We start from the raw sequence: 21,988 nt of genomic DNA, 5'->3' as shown, positions 1-21,988 counted from the left end.
GTCTCTGACAGAGCATGATGATTTGCGTGGCAGAGAAGCAGGTCTGACTTCTGCTGTTCGGATGTGTTGTGGTTCCTGCACCAAGCACAGGAGCAGTGTGAGGCAGAGGCCGTCTGAGAGTTGGTGGGGATACTTGGCAGTAAGGGGAGGTCTGCAGAATGTTCTGTATGAGGGGCATGAGACCTCTGCACCCTACAGCACGGGCCTCCCAAACCCCTCACGCCTGGGTGATTCTTCATTGCATTCTACCAGCTGAGAGAAATGCCATGACAGAGGTAATTAGGCCAGTGTTTTTGCTAAGGCCACGAGAAACTTTGAAGTTGCAATGAAAAACGGAGGAGTGGGACACACAGGGGAAGATTTCCAGGACTTTTCTCATCTGTAAACATGAAAGTGCAGGGTCTGGGTGTCCTTACTGGTAACCTGAGTGAGTTACCAAACAAACTGCGTTTTGCCAGTAAATGTGTGCTGCCCACTGGAATTGGTATCTCTGGATGATTTCCCTCTTAACTGTAGCTTTGGAATTAGTTTAATGTGATTTGAAGTCTTCTGGGCTCATTGGGCCTGGTTTTCTTAATTTGTTTTAGGAGTTTGCCAATGTGAAAGAAAGAGCAACTTCATAGCCTTGCCTTGCCAGGGGCATTTTATTTATTAAGCTTTTGATCTCCCAAACACACCTCTGGTGTGTGCTTGTCCAGTATGTACCGTCCTGTGATCAAGAAGGATCTCTCAGGTCGGTGGTTCACAAAACCACTGCTTTCTCCTTACGCAGCCCTCTGGGAAGACTCAGGCCAGCATTTGCAGACTTGCGTCTTTGTGCGTGTTGGTCCTAATTGAGGGGAGCATCTTTGTGCAGGGAGGCTCTTAAGATGTGAAGTCACATTGTCATAAACACTTACCTGAATTTGTCACATGCCTTCATGCTGTCCCGACTGGAGGTGAATTTAAGTAGAAGTTTGTAGGCTTTTCTGTAGTGAGGCTTGAATACTCAAATGCACACCACCTAAATAAAAATTAGATGAGCAAGTCACATCAGTGCCAGGAATATTGGTCATTCTTTTATTAACGTTCACAGTGTGAGAGACCACACTTCACAAACACTTCCCTCTTGGTCTCTCAGTCCTGCCTCTCTTTCAAGGTTTAATCCTTGAACCTGTCAAGACAGATAGACAGATGTTTCTGTCTCTATCCATTGTACAACTAAGCTAGGGCTGATTGAAGATGGAATAATAGTTAGTCCTGGTCAGGAATGAAAGAGTTTAAGTGAAAAACTTTTAAACTTTATCTGTCATTTTTAATATACATTTCAGAATCCTGATGTGTTTAGACCAGCTGCAGTAATGAGAGTTAATTATTTGCAGTGCCCCTCAGCACCTGGAGTAGAGCATCGCTTTCCATTGCCTTATGGTTCTTCCATGCCAGAGGCCCAGAACTATGTCCCAGTCATTCCCAAAACTCTGCACCCTCTTTTCCTTCTTCCCTCAGCTCTTTATTTATTCCTGCATCTCCCCACGTCTCCAGTCTGAGTCACCACCATGTGCTCTTCATCCATGTCTCTGTCTGACAGTGTTTGCAATGCAACCTCCACACTTCAGTGCTTTGGGTACAAGCTTGGAGTTACTTGAGGGTCTCAACAAAACAGAAATGGAAAGTGTTTTCACATAGGTGAAACAATTTATTTCTCTGTTCTGAGAAATGAACTATTTTAATTGCACATTCCCCCTTGCTGGACTCATTGCCATTCCCAAATGTCTGGCACTAATGATTAATGTTAATTAAAATGATTAACAATTGAGAACAGGGTACTTAATATGAGAAGTCAGAGAGTCATAACCATGCGGTATTCTCAGCTGTCTCTGTGTATTTGTGTGCAGAGCTGGGATTAACCCCACTGGACATTAGGGATCCAAGAGCAATATATCTGAACTCCCTCAGTGCGCTGCGGGGAGAGACAGTCAATGATTTACCCTACCTAGAGCTAGACATCCATGGTGGAGTAGACAGAGCAGCCCCTGAAGGCATTGGTCTTTCTCTAGCAACTATACAAGTTGATAGACAAGTGTGACCAGTCTCCCATTTTAGACATACAAAGTTCAGTGGGGTGAATATCATTCTGTGCGTATATACACACATGCCTACATGCACGCCGCATACCTCTACATATACATGTCTGTGCATCTGTTTTTTATAAATGTATCTGCATAAATGCAACACACAGCACTCCGTGCATCCTTAAAACTACCTGCATGGTTTTATAGCCATGTGCATGCATTTTGTGAAGCCTTTGAGCTGTACTGTAGTCCCATGGAGCTGCCTACAGTTCACGTAACCTTAAGCGATGAACCCCTGCCTGCGCCTGGTGCTCTGCTCTGCTTCGAATGCTGTGTGTGGCGTGCAGCAGCCTGCCTGCAGATGAGCTGGCGCTGTGTGAGTAGCCGGCCATCCCCAGTGCCGAGGGCTGCTTGCTCACGCCCTGCCTGATGTTACAGCTTTTCTAATAGCCTTTTGAATCATCCACTCTGCAAGACTGTCTGAAACCTGTAATATAGAGAGACAGACATCGTTACAGGCAGAAACAGCACATAAAAGCATATCTCCTACGGAGCATGTGAGGTCTGGGCAGTGCACATCCGCCTTTGCACGCCGAGCAAGGAAACATGCTATTACTGATAATACTCGGTGGTTGTGCAAGGCTGAATTGTGCTCGCTGGCACTTTTTATCTCTCACTTTTCCTGTGCAAATTCCTTGCTGTTTCTGGATGCTTGCTGTTTGTAGCTGTGTCCATTTACCTCTGGTTTCCACATCCCAGGAAGAATGTCACTTCCCTGTCCTTTCCACACTTTTTCCATCTTTCACCTCTTTTTCTTTACCCTTCTTTCCTTTACCCTGCAGTCTTTCCTCCAGGCTGTTGCAGCTCTTTCCTGGAACTGCCTTGCTGAAAATGCCAGAAACTTGCATTTTCCCCTTGCAGAGTGACAGTGGTGTCCCTCATCTCCTCAATGCACTTTTTGTTCTCTCGCTGGAATCGCGTTGGACTTGGCTTGCTCCTGGGTGGACTTTGTGTGTTTGCTGAAGAGATGTTTGTTTCTCAAAAAAGCGTTGCTGCTCTCTGCCACTGTCCAAAATCAATAGACTGGCTCTGCCTGGTTTTATACCCTTGTTTGCACTTTCCTAGCCTTTCTTAGCATTTTTTTCTGTTCCTTAACAAAAACAAGTAAAAATTGATTGGCTGTAGACTTACACCAGAGCTCCCCAAAAAACATGCAATGGCAAGTTACCTCCAGGTGGATTTCATTTCACCCCCATGCACTGGGCTGAACATTGCAGTACTTTGGGAGGTGATTCAGAAGCAGGAGAGCCTGCCCTGCCCCAGGGCTGCCGTGTCTGTAGGGTGGGAAGGTGGATGGTTGGGTGTGGAAATGGCCTGGTCTGATTTTTATCCACTGCCTGCGAAACCCTGGGGTCACAGAGGTGCTTTTCAGTTACCCCCCTTTGGCCTGGCAAGACCACGGTGCTCCTGGAGATTTCCAGGCAGGGGACCACAGATTCAGGGGGGTCAGATTTCCTAAAGCTTGTAAAGATTTAGAAACACAAATCTCCATGGCAGCTTGGTAGGATTTGTGCTGCTCCATCACTGAAAACCTACTCTGTGCTCCAGCTCAGTATTAACATCTGTAGCCTGGTTTTTGGGAAGGGTGAACACCTGTGACCTGTAGGGAAGTGGTGACTCTTTGAGAAGGTGTCTGATGTCCAGGACCCCCTGTGTGATACATACAGCTTGGGTATTTGTGTTTTCCTAGTAATGATACGTATCATTTGCAGTGCTTGTGCTTGCCCCATTGACTGCACAAGATCAAGCCCTTTGAGATTTCAAAACACACTGTAGATACTAAATATCTGAGCTTCCTAACCTTTCTGCGAATTAGGTGTTATTGCTCAGCATTGTAAAGGGGTAACTGAAGTATATCCCTGCTAGATTTGATGGAAAGAGATTAAGTGACGTGCCTGAACCAACAAAGGTATTAGTAATAGGGCCATCACTAAATGTCAGCCCCATCCACTGTTGGTTAGACAGCATTGCTTCTCTGTGTAAGTCTGTCTCCTGCTTGAGATGCAGATGAATAAAACATGCTTTAATGTTGTCTATGTCCTTGTTAGCCTGTACTGGCAAGGCATTTCTCTTGTTCTTTCAACATGCTGTGATTGTTACTATTCCCAGGCAATTCCTGACTTCCCAGTGTTAGTCCTGATTTGCCAGCTGGATGCATGTGTTTATGCATACTAGGAATAAGGGCAGAGAGCTCACACCTTTGTTAGGCTTTTAGGCAAGATTGAGTGGGTAGCAGTGGGGACCAGAGCATCCTTCATTCAAATTTGAGTTTTCCACTTGTTATGTTTCATCCTGTGTTAGTGCAGCAACCAGTAGCGCTCCGTACGCATGCCCCAGCCCTTGCACCAGCCAGGCTGCTGCCCAGCTTCTGCGTGTGATGCTGCTTCCTTATTGCGAGTTATCTTTTTCCTCTCTATAGTGCAGTTGCACATGACCAAAGGCCAGGGCCTCATTCTTCACAGGCCTGCTGATATCAAATGGATTTTCCGTGTGTTCTTATAACATCCCTCCCCCGGGGAAAGGAGAGCTGTAGGTGTGGAAGCACTTGGCTTTGAATTTCAGGTCACCTCAAAATAAGACACCATCATCTAATACTGGAGACCTGCAGTTTCAGAGCAGGATTTTTCCATTTTTCAGCTCTTTTCCTTCACATCCCCAAGCAGGAGTGGTCTTGGAAACAAATCTGGCCAGTTCTAAAGCCTAGTTAAAAACAGCCGTGAGGGTAACCAACTGCCCTGTCCTGCCTTTGTGCTTTGGCTGGGCCTTCTGGTGTGTCTGACCAAGATCAATCGGATGTCTCATGGGTTAGTATAACCAGTTCACCCTACTGCACCTTCATTTAGCTCTGGTGCAGTTTTTCATCTGTCTTTCAAGATTGTTTGTCCCACTTTCAACTAGCAAAAAAGCCAGACAATCTCATTTTGTTAAACAGGTTTACAGCACCTCTAAGAAGCTTGGTCTATATTTAACCTGTGGCCTATTTTCAACATAACTTAGCACAGGAGGAGGTGAACTCCAGCCTCTTTTCCTCTCCTGCTGGTCATTTCTGGAGGCAATCTCAGAGTCATGTCACTTAGAGCTGCTGTCCCATCTCTGTGGGCTGGGAACAGCTCTTTGGCCTTTTTTGGCGCCATCAAGCTCCGGATTCTGAACAGCAAATTCATAGCACGTTTCTGCCGTGTGTGCTTGCCTCATTGGTTTGAAGCCTTGCTTTCCAGTACACTTCAACATAATATGTTTGCTTCCCGAATTGTCTTTAACTATTACTGAATACAACAAGTGCTGTGTGCCAGTGCCTTGCAGAGTGCATGGACATTGCTAGCCAGGGTGTGCTATGAAGCCTTCTTCATGCAGAAATAGCCTCTCTGCCTTTTTTTTCCAGACACTTCATCAAACTTCCTTTCCTGTTAACATAGGGGCAAATTGTTGTTTGGTTTGTTGGGGTTTTTTTTAGCAAACTCTGCTTTTTCTGTTGGCAGTGCTTGATGGAAAGCTTTATGGAGCACATTAATCTGTTGTATTAGTGGGTGTTGAGTCTGTAGATTTTCACTGCTTGAATTTGTGTGCATTGACATAAAGGCTGTAAGCCCTAACTGCATTGTTTGAGGTGCTGTGCAAACACAGGTCACAGAGACTGTGCAAGCCACAGAGCACTTACCTACTCAGTGTTACAGTTTTGCACATGTGGACCAAATTCTGCTCTTGTAAACATGGCAAAAAAATTACATTGGCTGACTCTAAGAACCATTGCTTGTCTTAATTCATTGCATTCTACTTGACATTTGCAGTCAAGACATGCTATTTCCTTTCTTCTCAGGTAAATAGTCAGGCGTGATGCTTTCCTTTTGTATTCCCTTCCCCCAGGACTGTTTTGCCTCCTCTTGCTTGGTAGTTTAGATGTTTGAGGCCACGTTTTGAACTTGACTTTCCTAAGTGCTTCTCCCTCCCTGTTTTGTTTTGCAGGCGCTGGTTCGGCTTCCTCCTCACATTTCACAGTGCGATGAAGTCTTCAGGTTCTTCGAGGCTCGCCCAGAAGACCTTAACCCTCCAAAAGAGTAAGTGCTGTGATAGATTTCCAGTGCTGCTCAGTTCATTTTGATTAGCTGGAAGGAAAAAGTAATTTAGTTTTATTACTGCTGTAGGTGTGGGAACAGATTTTGGAGCTTTCAAGAACTACCTAGAAAATGCCCAGCAATTACGTACAACCACGTTGGGTGTGTGGAGGACAGGGGAGTCAAGCAACCCTCAGATACAATTTTCAGCCATCCTCCACCCACCTTCACATTGTTTCTTGCTGATGGTTCTAATGAGGGAACCTCCCCTGGCTTGTGGGTTTTAGCTGATAAATATCACCGAAGAGTCATTTAGTTCCCAAAAGCATTGGCTCAGCAGCAGAGGGAAATCCTGCCAGTAAGCACTTGGCTCATAATTACCAGCTGCTTCTTTAAATGTACTCCTGCCCAGAGATACTTAGTTATCTGAAGGGAGCAAGATTGTGGTCCAGATCCAAAATTGTCTCTGGAGAGTCTATTCTTTCTAAGCAGGAAGCCAAGGAAGGCTGGGAAAAGAGTTCCCATTGAACACGAAACAGAACCATAGCCTTTACCTTGGAGCAGACAGGCTGATTCATGCTGATGCAGTCAGGGTTCAGAGGGCTAATTTATCCAGGGAAAGCGTTGGCAGGAGGGTATTTACAAGCAACTCTGCTGCCTCGCCTGATATTTCCTTTTCTCCTTCATACTGAACAGGATACATTTTATTGCGCTCTGCAGTAAGATTTTGACTTGGTCCCATTATGTTTTGTGCTGCTTTGTTGCATGATTTGAAACTTGTTTGCAGGCTATGTTACCATAATTTGCTTTCTGCAGGGTTTGCACAGCCCATTGGGTAAGGGGAAATGGATATAAAGCTTTCGCGTTTTGCGCACTTCAGCGCACGCAAACCTGTAGTTAGCGGAAAGATTTGTATTGGCTTCAGCTATCTGTTCCCATGCTGCTGTAGAGGAGAGGACCTTTGCAGTTTGATTTCTCAAACTTTGTCTCTTGCACATACATGGTTTTAAACAAGGGGACGTATTAGCATTTCTACTAAAGAAAGTACTGCTGGCGGAGCTGAGAGCAAAGTCTTTTTTGGTTTTTAAATGAGAAAAAGAACAGTTTTGAAATCAAAGGTCTGGAAAAAGAGCTGCTTTTTTTTTTTTTTTTTCCTAGCCAACCTTGTTTTAGAAAAATGGCTGGGGTGAATAAATACAGTTGCATGTTCATTGTTAAACACATATTGCAAACTCAGAAACCATTGCAGCAGGATATGCCTACACTCTGAGACCTGCTGACCATCACAGTTTCCACTTAAAGTCTGTAAGAAGGTTTGCAAAGGTTGCTTGATTCCACAACACCTCTCTGATGCAAGGAGACATCCCCATGTGCCAGGCAGAAACAGACGCCCAGAAGAGGAGTGAGGTCGCCAGGGTTATGGGAGAGTCCACCTGGAATATCTCAAATGACCTCAGGAGTCTGCCTTAAACGCTGTTTAGCACTCCTGTCTGCTTTCCATACTGATACGGAGCCTACAGCATTAGGCCTGAGTAAAATAGTCAGGATTGGACCTCTGCAAGGCAGGGAATGGGGACTGAGGTCCACCCTATGGCTGGTACTAGCCATTACGGCTTGCTTTCTCTTTTCCCTCCTACAAGTTGTTGAGGGCCTTTTGCTGAGCTCCCTATTCAACAGCCTTGCAACAATTTTCAAGTTATCTATTCGGTCCCCCCAGGAAAAGCAAAAAAGACTAAATTTTCTCAGCCCAAGCCTTGCATCTTACTCCAACCTAGTAATAAGTGTGATTTATTTCCCTGGAAAATGTAGAGCAATAACCTGATTAAATCTCACTTCACTAATGTCTGCAAGACATTAATCTAGCTGGGTTTAAACAAATCCTACCTCATCTTCTGTAAGCAAACAGATCTTAGGGAAGGTGTCTAAAGTTTCTGCTGGGAGCGCTTCACAAAAGATGTATTGTTGAAACTGAAGATTAGTTTCTACAAAAAGATGATATAAAAGCCAACGGAAACATCTTAGTGTTTTTCTTCTGTTAACTGAGGGGGAAGGGAGGAGGTCTGGCACTCGCTGGACCACTGTGTAGGGTCTGAGAGAATGACACCTCCAGGGTGATTCTCAGCCTCAGCGGTCACTGCAGGAAGGAGCACTATCAGCCAAAGAAATCCTCGACTTACTCCCTCGTTTTGCTACTCTGCCAAGCCCCTCCAGAAACAGTGAGTCAGTGGTACCCAAGCCCTGTGAATTCAGTCTTCCTGAACCTCATGGTCCATCGTTGATCTCACTGGGGGCAGTAGGGGTGTAGCCTGGGGGCAGCATCTATACTACCCTAATTATTTTATTTATTTCTTCAGCTGCTTCTTTCAGCCCTCAGTGCAGAGGCGGTTCGTATATTGATATATCAGCATAGACATGGCATTCAACTAGCTGGGTTGAAGAACAAATATTGCCAAGCGAGGGACTCAGCCACCAAGGGATGGAGGAATGGATTTGCTTGTGCCGCCTTCATGTCTTCTCTCTGTGTACAATGAGATCATTTTTAGTTTCATGGTCACCTGCTCTGTTTTCCTGCAGCAGCTCAGCCTCCTAAGACAAAGCCTGACCTAGGGTTTAATTAACTGATTTTCAGGAGTGTAGCCTTAATCCCAGGGGCATTTGGGTTGTTGAGCCCAGAGAGTCCATTGAGTTATTACCTGTTTGCAGAGCAGTGACTGAGCACGTGCTCCCAACCAGAAAAACATGGCAGCTTAAACTGCGAGGGAGGAGGCACAAAAAAGCCTGGTTTACCTTGCAGCTGGGATGTGCAGAGAGGTATCCATGCCCTTAATTGCTGAGCTATGACTTGCGATGATGCACATGCAGTAATTTATGTTTTACTGCAGTAATTCAGCTGTGAAGCTGTGCCATTCACATCTGTTCCTATTGTCCTAAAAGAAACCGGTGTTTCCCTGAAGTCCCTTAGGCACTTTTACAAATGTGTACCCAGCTTCTTCCTTATAACTCATCTGCCCTACCCTTGCCTCCTCCCTGCTTCTGTGTACTGTCCTCTCCGGGTTATGCCATGTTTGGCTTGCAGGCTGCTCCCTACAGGGTCATTTACTACTGCTGCTGTGCTCCGATTGCCCGCAGTGCTGAGCGGCACACAATCCAGCTAAAATAAAAGATGGGCTTTCCCAACACTGTTATAATCCGGCCAATTTGTTTGGTTGGATTCACAGCTTAGGTTTTCTGTTTCCTGTTTTGGTGATGGTCCAGGCTTTTGAGTCCTGTGGCAATAGGCAGAAGGTATTCCTTTCAGCCCCATTAAACCTCTTCCGTGTACAGTATCTTACAGGCAGATAGCTGGAGAGATGTCACAAGAAATCACAGCATTTCAACTGGCTGACAGTCTCCTCTGAGTCTGCTCCTGGCGGTGGAGCTAGCTCCAGGTCAGATAGCTCCCAACAGCAGGTTTCCTTCATGATGCATGGGAGAGACTGTAGGAGGACACTAAATCCCTCCATGGGATAGTCCTGGAGCTCTCTTGAACCATTTCACATGGTGAAAGCATGTCCTTTGCAAGGGAGCTGGCATGCGTTTGGAGCACTGATGTGCAAGGCAGGCTTTGGAGCTCCAGTGCTGGTGTTCCCAGGGCAGCCGCTTCTGCTGCTCTCGCTCCGCTCCACTGATGAGCTGCATAGAAAGCAAGCTTCAAACCATCAACTCTGGTACAGGAGGAGCAGTTTTCAACTGCTTAGGTTTGTAATATGTGGAATTTTAGTGCTTGAGCAAACGTATGTGTATATAGGCAGATGGCTGGGCTTGTGTCTTTTACCGTGCCCATGTAAGGACCAGATCCTGCATAGCTGTGGGAAAAGGCACTGTAAGGTAAGAAGGAAGTGCATTTTTATTTATCCGTTATTCTAAGTTAAAACACCATGTCACTGAAAGCTATTCATTTACTGGATACTTCTGTTAATAATTATAATTACTGATAACTAAGCCAGAGGTGGATTAATTTCAGACTTCTACTGGGGATTTAAATTCAAGGCTGAGGTCAGGCCAGGGCTCATAGTCAACAAACAAACTCTCAGAAACCATTTTTTTAATGATTCTTTTTTACTAGAAATAACAGAAATACCCAAAGAGTAGGATTAATCAATTAGACTTTGCATATGGTCCAGTGCTTTTAGGGCTTTTTTGCAGTTAGGTTCAAAATGCCACAGCCAGACCACTCATGTGAGAGTTCACTTCTTCTTTCTGGGTCTCGATCCAGTCTAAAGAGCAGACCAAGAGCCAAGAATTCAGTTCTCTAATAACTCCCCCTGCAGAAATACATGCAGGCTCAAATGAGATTTCTCTTTAAACCACCACTAATAATATTAACAACTGAATTTAAAGCAGTGTTCAGTATCTAAGAATATTTTTCCTGTAAGAATCATAAAGCAATTTTCAAAGAATATGCAAATCCAGGAAAACCAGGGAACTTATTAGGTATACAACATAGTAGTATGAGGGTTGATGCAGGAAATGGACTTAATGCTGAAGGTGCTTTTACCAAAGAACAGAAATGCTTTATTGTGGTCTGTAGCCATGAGCTTTACTGATCGTATCTCTATCACATAAATACTGGTGTAACACTCGGATACTCAGATGCCAGGCAGCCACTGTAAAATGGAAGCTGAATTCTCCCTTTATTCTTCACATATTACAAATTTCTGATAAGCAATCTTGAAAGAAGTTGCCAGGGTAATGCAGTAACCATGTTAAGGAAGCTAAGGAAGCACGCTTTAGTTTATGAGTCTACCAGTGCTAAAGCACAGTTCCCTAATACACTTTTTTCTATCCATAAACATGACTGTGTTTGCATACTACTGTTTCTGTTTCCCAAATGTACTCTGATCTGCTCTGTAATAACAATTCAGTCACCTATTGGTAGAGGAGGAAAATTTTTCATCTGTAAAATATCTATATTTATTCTGATTTGTTTGATATTATGCAAATATTTTCTCTTATATTTCTTCCCTTATATTTCTCTTACATTTCATCCCTTTAGAATTGTGTTGCCCAACACATTTGATAGTTGAGTCCCTGAGCAGATGGGCTATGAGGGAAGCTGTCATTCTTTTTTTGTGATTGCTCTTTCTTACAGCACTTACAGTACAGATAATTTTCACATCGTTCAAGAATGTGATCAGCACCATTTTATGACAACTGGTGTTACAGTCCGCACTTGGCAGTGGTGTTGTGACTGCTCAATGCACGCATTTTATTAGGGAAATTCATTCCACTTGAGAGATGCAGAATGGAAATGAATTTCCCTAAGAAATGCAAAATCAGAAAAAGATGGAAGTTTGGGGTTTATGTGATTTATCAGCTGGGAAGTAAATTGTAAAACACAGAGCAGAAAAAGCTCTGAATAAAGGTGGTGGCAGGATAAGGCAGTTAAGACCTGCTGTTCTGAAGGGAAGAAAAAGTTAGTATTTTCAAAGAATGACTTAATCACCTTCACTGAAATTTAGGTAGCTAAGGATGCAATAACCTGTTAGGGCTGAGTTTGCCACGAGCTTTGCTTGGTTGCTCCTAATTAGTAATCCAGCTCTCATTGATGTTCCTGGGAATTAGGTACCACAGCTCTTTGAGCATCTGAATTAAGCAGAGCACCTGTGTTTAGTTTTTCAAAGGTGCCTGGTTTAGGGCTGTATTTATATAGAATTATTTGGCCTCAGCACCTGAATTTGTTGTGAAAATGTTTTTTCGGCTTCTAAATTGCACAAGTACTTTCCAGTATCCTGCCCATAGTCTGGGACTGTAATAGATCTGTGGCTGAGAAGTCAGGCAGCCTTGTGCCCCAGAAATAGAGGAGTGGAGTGTGGCTGATTCCCAGTTGTGCCCCCTCTGACTTGGAGAGTGGGAGCTCAGTCTCTGGGACCTGCCCATTGTCAAATGGGGCTCTAGATACCCAGAGAGTGTACGCTGCCTTTCATCAACGCGTATTATCATGATCTTTGGGAAGGTCTCGCTTGGAGATTGTTATCTTAAATAAACTAAGCCAATGCAGGGATGGAGGAGTCTCTAGGAATGGGAAAAAAGGAAGTAACACATGCATTACTCGTCCTATTCTTCAGTTTCTCGTGGGACTTTCCCTTTTGGTTGCAATGTATAAACGATTTGAGCTGGAATATCAAATGGAGGATATTGAAATTTGCTACTGGCTGCAGCTTCGGTGATACCAGCAAATAACGCAGCCTTCCTGCGAGAAGATTTGAATCTTTTTGCTACTCATCCAGAAAATGAAAAAAGAAATTATATGTAGATAAATATCAAACAATAAACCTGGGGGAAAACAGAAAGCATGTTAAATAAAATAGGTTCAGCAACCACAAAAAAAAGATGTAGAAGAATGGCAGTTGGAACAGCACGCATTACTGCTGTCACCGTATAGCAAGAGCTTTTTTTCCTTGCCTTGAATATCACATTTGGGTTTGCTTGTGCTTTGTAGGTCTGACTGTGAAAGGACACAGGGCTGAGAGGAGCAAAGATAGTTTAATGTACTGACACTTGGCACTGGTGGCCAAGTGTACAGAAATAGCTTTTGCCTGGATTGGTTATGAGCATGCTGCCAGGTTTAAAAGCGGCATGCTGTCACAGGCACAGGATGGATTAAGACAAACCAGACTTATCCGAAATCCATGAGAATGTGACTGAGATCAGAGCATTGCCAACACGCTGCTGCTTCAGCGGTGGCACTGGACACTGCCTTGCTGGGACCAAACACAACGGGAGTGTCAGTGCTAGTAAAAGTTTACTGTTTAGGAGCACAAATTCAAGACAGTTTTTTTTTTCTTTCTCTGTAGAAGACGTGGGCCTGAAGAGATGTTTTGAAATACGGAGATGTTGCCTTCAGAAAAACTAAATGCCAGGCCTGTTGGCTTGAGGGCCTTTTTCCTGTCCAGTAATTTTTGTTCATATCCTAAAGAAACAATCACTGCTGATAATTTGCCAATGCCTATTTCATAGATTAGAAAGTAACAGTTTGCCTAATGTTTAACTTAACCTATAAAAGTCCTTCCTTCTGGAGAAGTTTAGTGGTTAATGCAGGGGATTGGGAAATCTGCTCCTTATTGTCTCATTGATTTACTTTGTGATGTTGGAAAGGCCTCTCACATCTCCTGGCTGTATCTGCAGTATGATTGCAGATGTGCAGTTTCAGAGATTTGCTAAGAGGATTTGATTCTGGTAAAGAAACCCCGTTCCTTCCATAATTTAATTCTAGAAATGACCAGTTAGAAAAATAATTTGTTTTTAAAATCATCAGTCAACGTTGGAAGAAACATTGCTTCCAAAATCTGTCAGGAAAGCCTGTTCTGCTGGTACTTCTATATGCAAAACCAGTTAGGGAGCCAAAAGAACAAATTTATTCATCTGGCAGTGGGGGAAACCTGGGCTACTGAGGCAGGATTGGAGCAGAACCAAAATAACTGGATTCGGAGGTTATCAAGCTTGTTGTGAAGGATTTGTGGCACCCGTTACCCTTGAGCCCTCGCTTTTAGAAATGTTTGGCTCAGTGCCACAGGATCTTCTGGAAGTCTCTGTTTAAAGACTGGTGATGCTTGGTTTGATGGTCCAGAATAGGGGCAGCCCATAGGGTTGAATTGCCATGCTGATAAACCCAAAAGAGATCTTTGGGTCCACACAGAAGAGAAGCGTCCGGCCCTGCTGTGCTTTGTGGATAAGCCTGGAACGGAGGAGAGGAAGAGGGATGGGGACTTCCTCTTCTTGTCTGGATGTCTTGTTCTGGTGAGCCCCTGCTAGCAGGTTAATTGCACGCAGTGGGGTATCTGTCACGGTTGACTCATGACCTGCCAGGCAGAAGGAGATGGGGTGCAGTTTTCTTTTCCCTAACATGACAGAATTGAATATAGCCTGTCTTGTCCTCTGTGTGTCACGTCTCTGAAAAACAAGAATAGGCAGCTTATGTTGCAAATATAATTATATCATGGAGAAGAATTCGGCTTGTAATTGCCATGTCTATATTTAATATGGTTGCCCTATTGTTTCATGAAGATCTTTTTCCACTCCAAAGAGGAGGGCACTAGGGATAGATGTGCTCAATGGGGTGTTTGCTGCCAGGGTGATAAATTATCCCCCAGTGGTGCCTGGGGTCAGATGGGACTTCTCAGTGCTCTGCACTTCCTATTGTTGATCGCTATGCAATTTTGACATTGCTTCTCTGGAGAGTCCCTTTATTTTTAATGCCGTTGAGGATCAGTAGCCTCGCTGGTTATAAAAAGAGCGTTTCTCTCATGTACACGTGCCTAGTGCAACCCTATATGCGATTGTGAACTGTCTGGGGGCAATGTAAGACATCCCATTAGATTTGATAGGGTTTTATCAGTCTGTACTGTATGTTACAAGGCATTGCTTAAAATGTGTTTTCATGCTGTTGGCTACAGGCCAGGTGAAGTTGACATCTCACATTTATTTAAGGTGGAGCATTTCTGTCTAAAGATGGGGAAGTAGAGGTGATGTTCCTTGGTAAATGGGACTTTGAACTCTGAGAGTCTCTGGTACTGCCTTTAGCATCCAGCAGTTGCCATTCAGTGGCAGAGGGGAGGAAGAGAGGAGGAAGCCTTAGCAGTCAAAGAGTGCTGAACAACCGGTAAAGCAAGTCAGGTCTCTCTGGAGGGCCACTGCCTTCTGCTTTGAGTTGGGAGGAGACCTGTGCTTCTTTTCTGGCTTGGCTGTATCATAACAGCACATTAGACAATTATTGTTTGGTGCACCTGGCTTCACCTGTTCACCCCATGCCACCAAAGGATTTGCACTGGAAATCCATTTCATTACATACACAAGGCTCAGTGTTTCACATCCACAGAGTTTTGTGTTCAGCTCCCAATGCTGTTGCTGTTTAAAATCTTGCTTGTAGCAAGCCCAGAAAGAAAAAACATTTGTGGCAGTAGGGAACGGTCCCCTGGAATGCTGCACGTGTCCGAGATGATCTGTTTTTCTCTGTCCTTCTGTCTCTTGAGGAATGGGGTACCTTCCTTAGGACTTAGGATGTACAAAAAATACCAGACTTCAAGTGGCTCTGGCTGTAGGAGGCACAGTGATCTATTGGTAGATTCATTTCCAACCTTTCCATTTTCTTGACTGGTCTGCAGCTGACTGTCTTTCATGCATGCTGTTCCCAGAAATACAAGCCAAGGATCAAATAACAACATGTTTTGACTCCAAACTCTGGAGTGACTTATCATGTTATCAAAGCTTTTGATTTAATTGAAATTTCACAGATAACCCTAGACCTGCTTTTAAGTGCAGTCTCAAGTGCCAGTGGGAATTCAATTAAAACCCTCCCCCCCCCTACCTTTTAATGCTTGCATTTTGTTTGGGAGGTTTATGGAAGGGATTTGCTACTGCTTATCTCTAGCTAGAGCTGTGTGTCTGGGTTCAAAGATACCCTTTGTCTTTGGGCCACTTTCTTTTCCCAGTTATGCCAGAGATTGGAACAACCCTGCTGACAGTAATGGACTATTCAAGATTCACACTGATGTAAGGATTGCAGAATTTGTTGTGTTGGAAGTAGAATTCTTTCCTTGTTTCCATTCACATCTCTTAAAACAACTGGCCTAAGCTCAGGAAAGATGTTCGTTTCAACAGACCTCAGACATATTCTGAATAGAGGACTGACTGTGGCTTTGCAATACTTTAGTCTAATCGAATAAATGCTGGTTATTTGCTGGATTCTTGCAAGCTGTATTTGCTTCCCAGCTCCAAGGAGTTTTAATAGCCACTCCAGTAATGCTGACTGCAGTGCACTGTGGTGAACCTCAGAACATTGTATATGTCTGATTACATTTGCTTTCAATTACAGTCTTGTGGGTTTGAAAAATCAGAGCAGTTCAGGCTCATTTGGGAACCACCGCAAAAAATCACTAGTAACCTGAGATACCTAATGCTTGAAAATATAAAAGAAGAAGAAAATGTTGAATGTCGGGGGCCAAAAAATGTCTGGTTTGCTTTATGCGAAGAGACCCATTGCAACAACTGTGGGGTTAGGATGGCAGGGGCACCATATCTAACAGATAAACCTTTTCCTTTCCTATCCAAGCGTGCTGGGAATGAAGTGTGAATGACTCACACCAGAGACAGGGTTCGTCAGAGACTTGAAGCTGTCCTGGTTCACTAGTGAATTAGCAATGTTGCCATCTTTGCTGCTCCCCATTGGATAGGTTGCTGGTCTCAGTCCTTTTTCTAATGATTAGAACCTCGCCTCCTCTCTTGCTAGGGGAGCTGTAGAGTTCTTGAGGACGTTAAGATTAAATTAGTCGTATTTCTATCAAAATGCAGTATTTTGTGGAGATGTTGATTACCCTCTAAATCTGGCTAAAAGAGGAGCTTTCTTTTCATGAAAACATTTTACCAAAAATGAACCTCTCGGTTCCTGTTGAAATGTGGTCCCAAAACCCAGAATTTGGATAGTTGTCATCAGCCCTACTGAGCAGCAGGATGGCTGTAAGGTGAACAGGCATGTACAGAGACATTGGGGAGACGGCTTTGCAGTTGACCTCTTACTTCTGCAATGGCGTTCAGGTCTCTGGGTGCTGTGCGGTTGGGACTTGATCTACCGTTTGCAGTGCTGCGGTGTGTCTGGTCCTGCCTACTTAATGCCTCGCTCTTCCAGCGGGCAGCTCTGGGAGAGCTTCAGTCACATGGCTGATCCCCTTCTCCCCTGCCAGCAGCTGGCAAGCAAAGAAAGGGCTCATGAACACATTAAAGAGCAAGCCCTGGTGCAATGCTTGTTTGGGGCGTGACGAATATTCGCTAAATAAAAGAGGAGCAGGGAGGGTTTCACTGTGAAAAAGCCCAGCCACAGCGCTGTGACGCCAGCAATGGCGCAGTGAATTTTCACCCCAGGTGAGGAGAATTATTTCAGCTATTCTAAACTTAGGACAAGAAGGTGGGGTGTAAGGCTGACATCAACCGCCTGAAACTATGGGCAAATGCAAACAAGGTGTGCAGACTGAGTTAACAGGTCGCTTTTACTCTGTAGTGGGGACCAGTACACGTTGCCAATGTTTTACATTTCTTCCTACAGGATGGGACTTTTTAGCAATACAGCTCCCAGATTTGGGGAAGCATGTGGGTTACAAAACTGAGTGCTTTCCTTTTTCTGGTCCCAATAGTAAGGTTCTTCAGCTTGCACATAACCTCTGCAGTCCCTGTAGCCAGTAACCTGGGTGGTGAGGCATCTTGCCGGGTCTGGATTAGTTCCTTCACCTCCATACATATCTTTATAGTGAAGCTAGGGGCCAGGGGCAACTAGAGAAAGCTGCAAGAGTCATTCACATCCCTGCAAACAGCTTTAAACTCTTCCAGCAAGAGGTCAGTAGAAAAGTATCTTATTGTTTGCCGGGTCGTCTCAATACACAAAGCAGGGCTCTGTTGGACACGCACTAACAATGTTATTAATGTTCCTGATGCATCAGTGTCATCCCCTGGGGGGAGGAGGAACCCCCGGCGGCTGAATTGCACAGGCCATACCAGCTAATGAGATGCTCTTCTTGCCGGGCCTGACAAATAAGCTTCTGTTAATCTTCATTGTTATGGTTTTCATGCTCATCTGTGTGTTCGGGAGGGGGTTGTTTTACGGATGCTTGGCTGAGGGATGGCAGGGTGACCTGCACTAGCTAGCAAGCGAGCTCCAAAAGTGAGCTGGGACTTTAAGAAGAGGCGGACATTCAGCAGATGAGGAGAAAGCCTTGAAGCCCTTCAATAAAGTAGTATGTTGGAGTGAGTAGTTGCAAGAAGTAGGAGTTCTGCAGAGGATGGAGATAAAAGGAGGCTTTCAAGCAGGAGAGAGGATTCCTGCCTTTTCCAGATGTAGCATTTGCATTTGGAGGAGAACTGCCAAAGAGCCAGGCTGATGAAGGATGCTTTGTGGTGCTTGCAGCCTGTGAAAAAACGCAGTACTTTGAAAGTTAGGTGCTTTTGGATTATTAGGCAAGGGATGAAATAGGCATCGTAAGAGGAGTCCCTTTCCCTCTCTTATGGAAGGCCAATCTCCAGTGCATTGTATAATTACTACCTTTTTTCTTCCTTTTTTGTCTGCTTTCTCTTAAGGCTTTTTTTAAAATGCACTCAATTTAAAAACTTTTTTAAAAATGCCTCAATCAGTCAGCATCCTCATAAATCAGAAAATTTTGTCCGTGCGGATTTATGACAAGTGTTTTGTATTTAATTTTTTTGTTGACAGGCGTATAAACTACTGAGCCCTGGTTTACTGCCCAATAAGTCCTGATCCCTGACAGGATAAATAACGTTTGCGAGAGAAGATTGAATTAATATCAGCAAACAGAGAATTTTTGGCTTTAACAAATAAATGTTGCCTTGTGCCATGATTTTGTCTATCCTAATACGAGCTCAGAAAACCTCCAATCTTATCTCCATTTCAGATACATTCAGTTCAGATATACTCACATGCCAGGGAACTGTATAAGTACAAGATGTGACTGTCAGTTTAAGAGAGCACTGACCCAAAATAGACCATTTAACAGCTTGGGGCTCTAATGGTCCTTTGCAAGTTTCCTGAAGAAGTTTTGCCAGTCATGTCTGCTTCTTCTTTTAAGGCTTTATTTTCAAAACATCAAAGCAAATTCCTGATTTTGAATGAAGTAGGACACAGCCCTACAGAGACACGTGTCAAAAACATTTCACCTCCAGAGTAATGCAGCTAGATAACATTAAACTTGCTGTCAGCCTCATCCTGAGAGTGGCCCTCCTCCTCCAAACATTAATGCACGTGCGTAGTTTTCTACACAGTGAATAACTGTATTGAATTCAACGGGAGCACACGTGCACCCAAAGTTATTTGTGTGCGTATTCATGTGTATGTTTGTTTGATGGGAATGAAAAATTCTGGAGAGGGCTGGGACATAAAGGAGGTTCATTCATCAGTAACCCCCTCTGCAAATCATGTTAACTCTCTCTGTTGCCTGGAGATGGACATGTATGTGCACACAGGCTTTGGGGCCGACACAACAAATTTAACTTGGATTAAGTCACCAGCTTTCAAGGGATGAGAGTAGGTAACATCTATTCTTGGAGACTCCTAAACACAGATGTCACAGAGCAAAAGCAGCAGGGAGACTCAACTGGCCTGAACACTTAGAGTTTTTATATAGCAGATAATTTGTGTGTGCCCTGAATGCTCTTTTTATGCATTTATTTTTACTAATACTTCATAAAGAAAACCAAAAAGGGCTTGAAATCAATTAGGTATGTATCTTCATCTGCATCTTTGAGGGGACCTTTTAATTGGGTAGCTGTAAAATCGATGGAGCACCAATACAATCTCCATAAGGGAACACAGCTGCTCTGAGACAAAGCAATAAGCACAAGGCTATGCAGAATACCTTTCTGTGGCTGCACTTGCTGTAAAATCCTGTCAGATACCGTTTTCACTGTGGTTTGTTCACTTCGGCTAGCGCTTGCTCCACGTTCAGAGGGAATTCAGCCATCAAACAGGGTTTGGCAGGTCTCACTCCAGTATAAAGGACTAGGTCATTGTAAGCTGTCTAGTGTGTGTTGTAGGCAATTGACTTATTGTCTCCTATTTTACATATATACATAAATCTTTTACCAGACATTTTTAAATTGTGCTTTGTTCTTACCTCTTCCTTTCTTTTTGCGTTCTTACCATCCCATACGGCATCAGCTTCTCTGCCTCATATAGACATATCTTTTCTTGTGTCATTTTGTGTCTCTGGGTTTTTTCATTATCCTTTCATCCCTCGGATATTGTTTTCATCCTTCTCAATATGTTCTGTCCTGCTTCCCCCAGCATTGCTACGCTCATTTCTATCTGTCCCACTGGTACTCTGTATGTTGGGTTTATTTGCTCTCCGATGTATTTCTTCCATCACTTTCTCTCTTTCCCATATCTTTCCATCCCCAGTCCCACATAAGAGAGAACAGAGGGATGATAGGAGAGTCCTGGACACAGGCGAGACCCTGAGGCTGAGGATAAGTGTGCCCTTGCTGCCTTGCAGAAGTTACCTGAGTGCTGGATTTGCTGCTGGCATAGACTACAGCCAGGACGAGCCAGTCTGGGGCCATCACAGAAACTGGGAGTAAACCCTGTGCCACACATGCGTTGCACTCAGGGCAAGGGTCTACCCTCACCTGTGTTACTGGCCCTGATAACTAACCTTCAGCAATGTGGGGAAACCTGCTCTTTTGCCCCACTAAAGGCAACTTCTTTCAAGAGAAGTGATGCAAACCTAATTTGGCAGAAATAAAATCATCAAGGCCTTGTGATGTTTTGTAACCTGTAATTTTTGTAGAAGTTGTCTCTGTGGTCTGCTGAACAGAAATTCGTCATCTCTGGCCTGAAGTTACTGGGTAATTAATCTTCCATGGTGGATAAGGCGGGCTGGGTTTTCAGTCTGCAGGCATGGAGAGCTATGAGCTAACCCGCAGCACCGCTGAACCTTTTCTCTCTCCCCTACTTCTTCATTTTCCCATGACCTTAGGAAAAAAAAAAAAAATCCGCACTTCATAGGTCTTTTTTTCTCTAAATCACACTTTATGGAACACAGTTTTAATACTGTACGGTGCGTGTTTAATGATGTCCATATGGGTTTGTGGGTACAGGAATTAAATACATAACAGTTCACGATGACATAACACGGAAATGCAACTCCCGCAGTGCTGGTGTGTAGGCTGTAAAGGGTTATTAATAAAAATGAAGGTTTTAAATAGAAAACAAGCTTAGCAGCACCGTTTTGGCCTCGGGCCCATCTCTGAGTGATGGAAAAAAAAGAGGCTGGAATATATGGTCTTTCCTCAATACATGAAAATAAATACATTTTACCACCATCCCCTGCTAAACGTTTCAGAGAGAAAGCTGCAGGACTGGTGCATGGCATCTCTCTTCAATCAGAGCCCGAGCTCAGGGAGGTCTGGAGGGGATATTTCAGCAGGGTGCAGAACACATCAAACAAATACTAAGGGGGAGATTGATGCCTTAGATTATTAAAACGGGGTAAGGCCACAATGTTTTGATTGGCAAAACCTTTCAACAGTCGGACATTGGAGTTTCAGAAGAGCAGACCGCTCTGTTTGTGGGCGAGCCAGGAAAATAACAACTCACACAGTTTGGGGGAATGACCTCAAGGAAATCCCATCCCATCTTGTAACCAAAGTTGCTGCATCAGTAAGCCAAGGAAATTACATAATGCACCTATTAATATTATAGACAAACAAAAGCGAGTTTACTCTTCTGTGTTCAGCCTTGTCTTATCTGCAGTTGCCCCAAACCTTTCGTTTTAAGTCTTCAGAATAAATGAGACAGCAGTGGATGATGTGGAGCATCTCCCTCGGAAGGTGCTGTGTGTGAGACATCTTTCACTAGTTTCCCACCGGTTGTTAGTGACAGTAACTGTATGGGCAGCACCAGCACAAACTGAATGTGGTCCTTCTCTTGGCTGGTTCCTTACCCAACTTTTTTGCTGGAGTTTGAGATGGTCCCAGAGCAAAACACGTCGATCTAAATGTACCCAAATTTGCTCTAGAGTCTGTGGCTTAGGATTTTCCACATTGCAGACATGTCTAAATTACCTCCAGGTTGTAGTCCAGGATAAGGTTAATGCTTCACAGCAGTTGAATGAGGGCCAGGACATGCCAGAACCAAAAGTGATCCTGCCCTGGTTTCCATGTTGTGAAATCCCAGTGCTCCCACCTGCGTCGCTCTGCTCCTCCTCCAGTCCCTGCTCTGTCTGCTCACGTCCTTCAGCTCCAGCACTCACCTCAACCCATCCTTGCACCTCTGGATCCTGGCAAACG

The 21,988-nt window shown here is 44.1% G+C and overlaps 1 protein-coding gene across 3 annotated transcripts in view; it reads left to right on the top strand.

Annotated features, from left to right (window-relative positions):
- The window catches only part of SH3PXD2A (SH3 and PX domains 2A), a 259,159-nt gene that overhangs the window by 113,453 nt on the left and 123,718 nt on the right, over positions 1-21,988 (top strand). For all 3 annotated transcript variants that reach the window (XM_059821278.1, XM_059821277.1, XM_059821279.1), the window contains one exon: positions 6,075-6,166. In XM_059821278.1, the coding sequence (XP_059677261.1) occupies positions 6,075-6,166 (92 nt within the window). The remainder of the gene's footprint in view (positions 1-6,074; positions 6,167-21,988) is intronic.

This window comes from Gavia stellata, chromosome 9, assembly GCF_030936135.1.
Source record: "Gavia stellata isolate bGavSte3 chromosome 9, bGavSte3.hap2, whole genome shotgun sequence".
Taxonomy (NCBI): domain Eukaryota; kingdom Metazoa; phylum Chordata; class Aves; order Gaviiformes; family Gaviidae; genus Gavia; species Gavia stellata.
The sequence above is the reverse complement of the archived record's forward strand: the minus strand, read 5'-3'. Positions and strand labels throughout refer to the sequence as shown.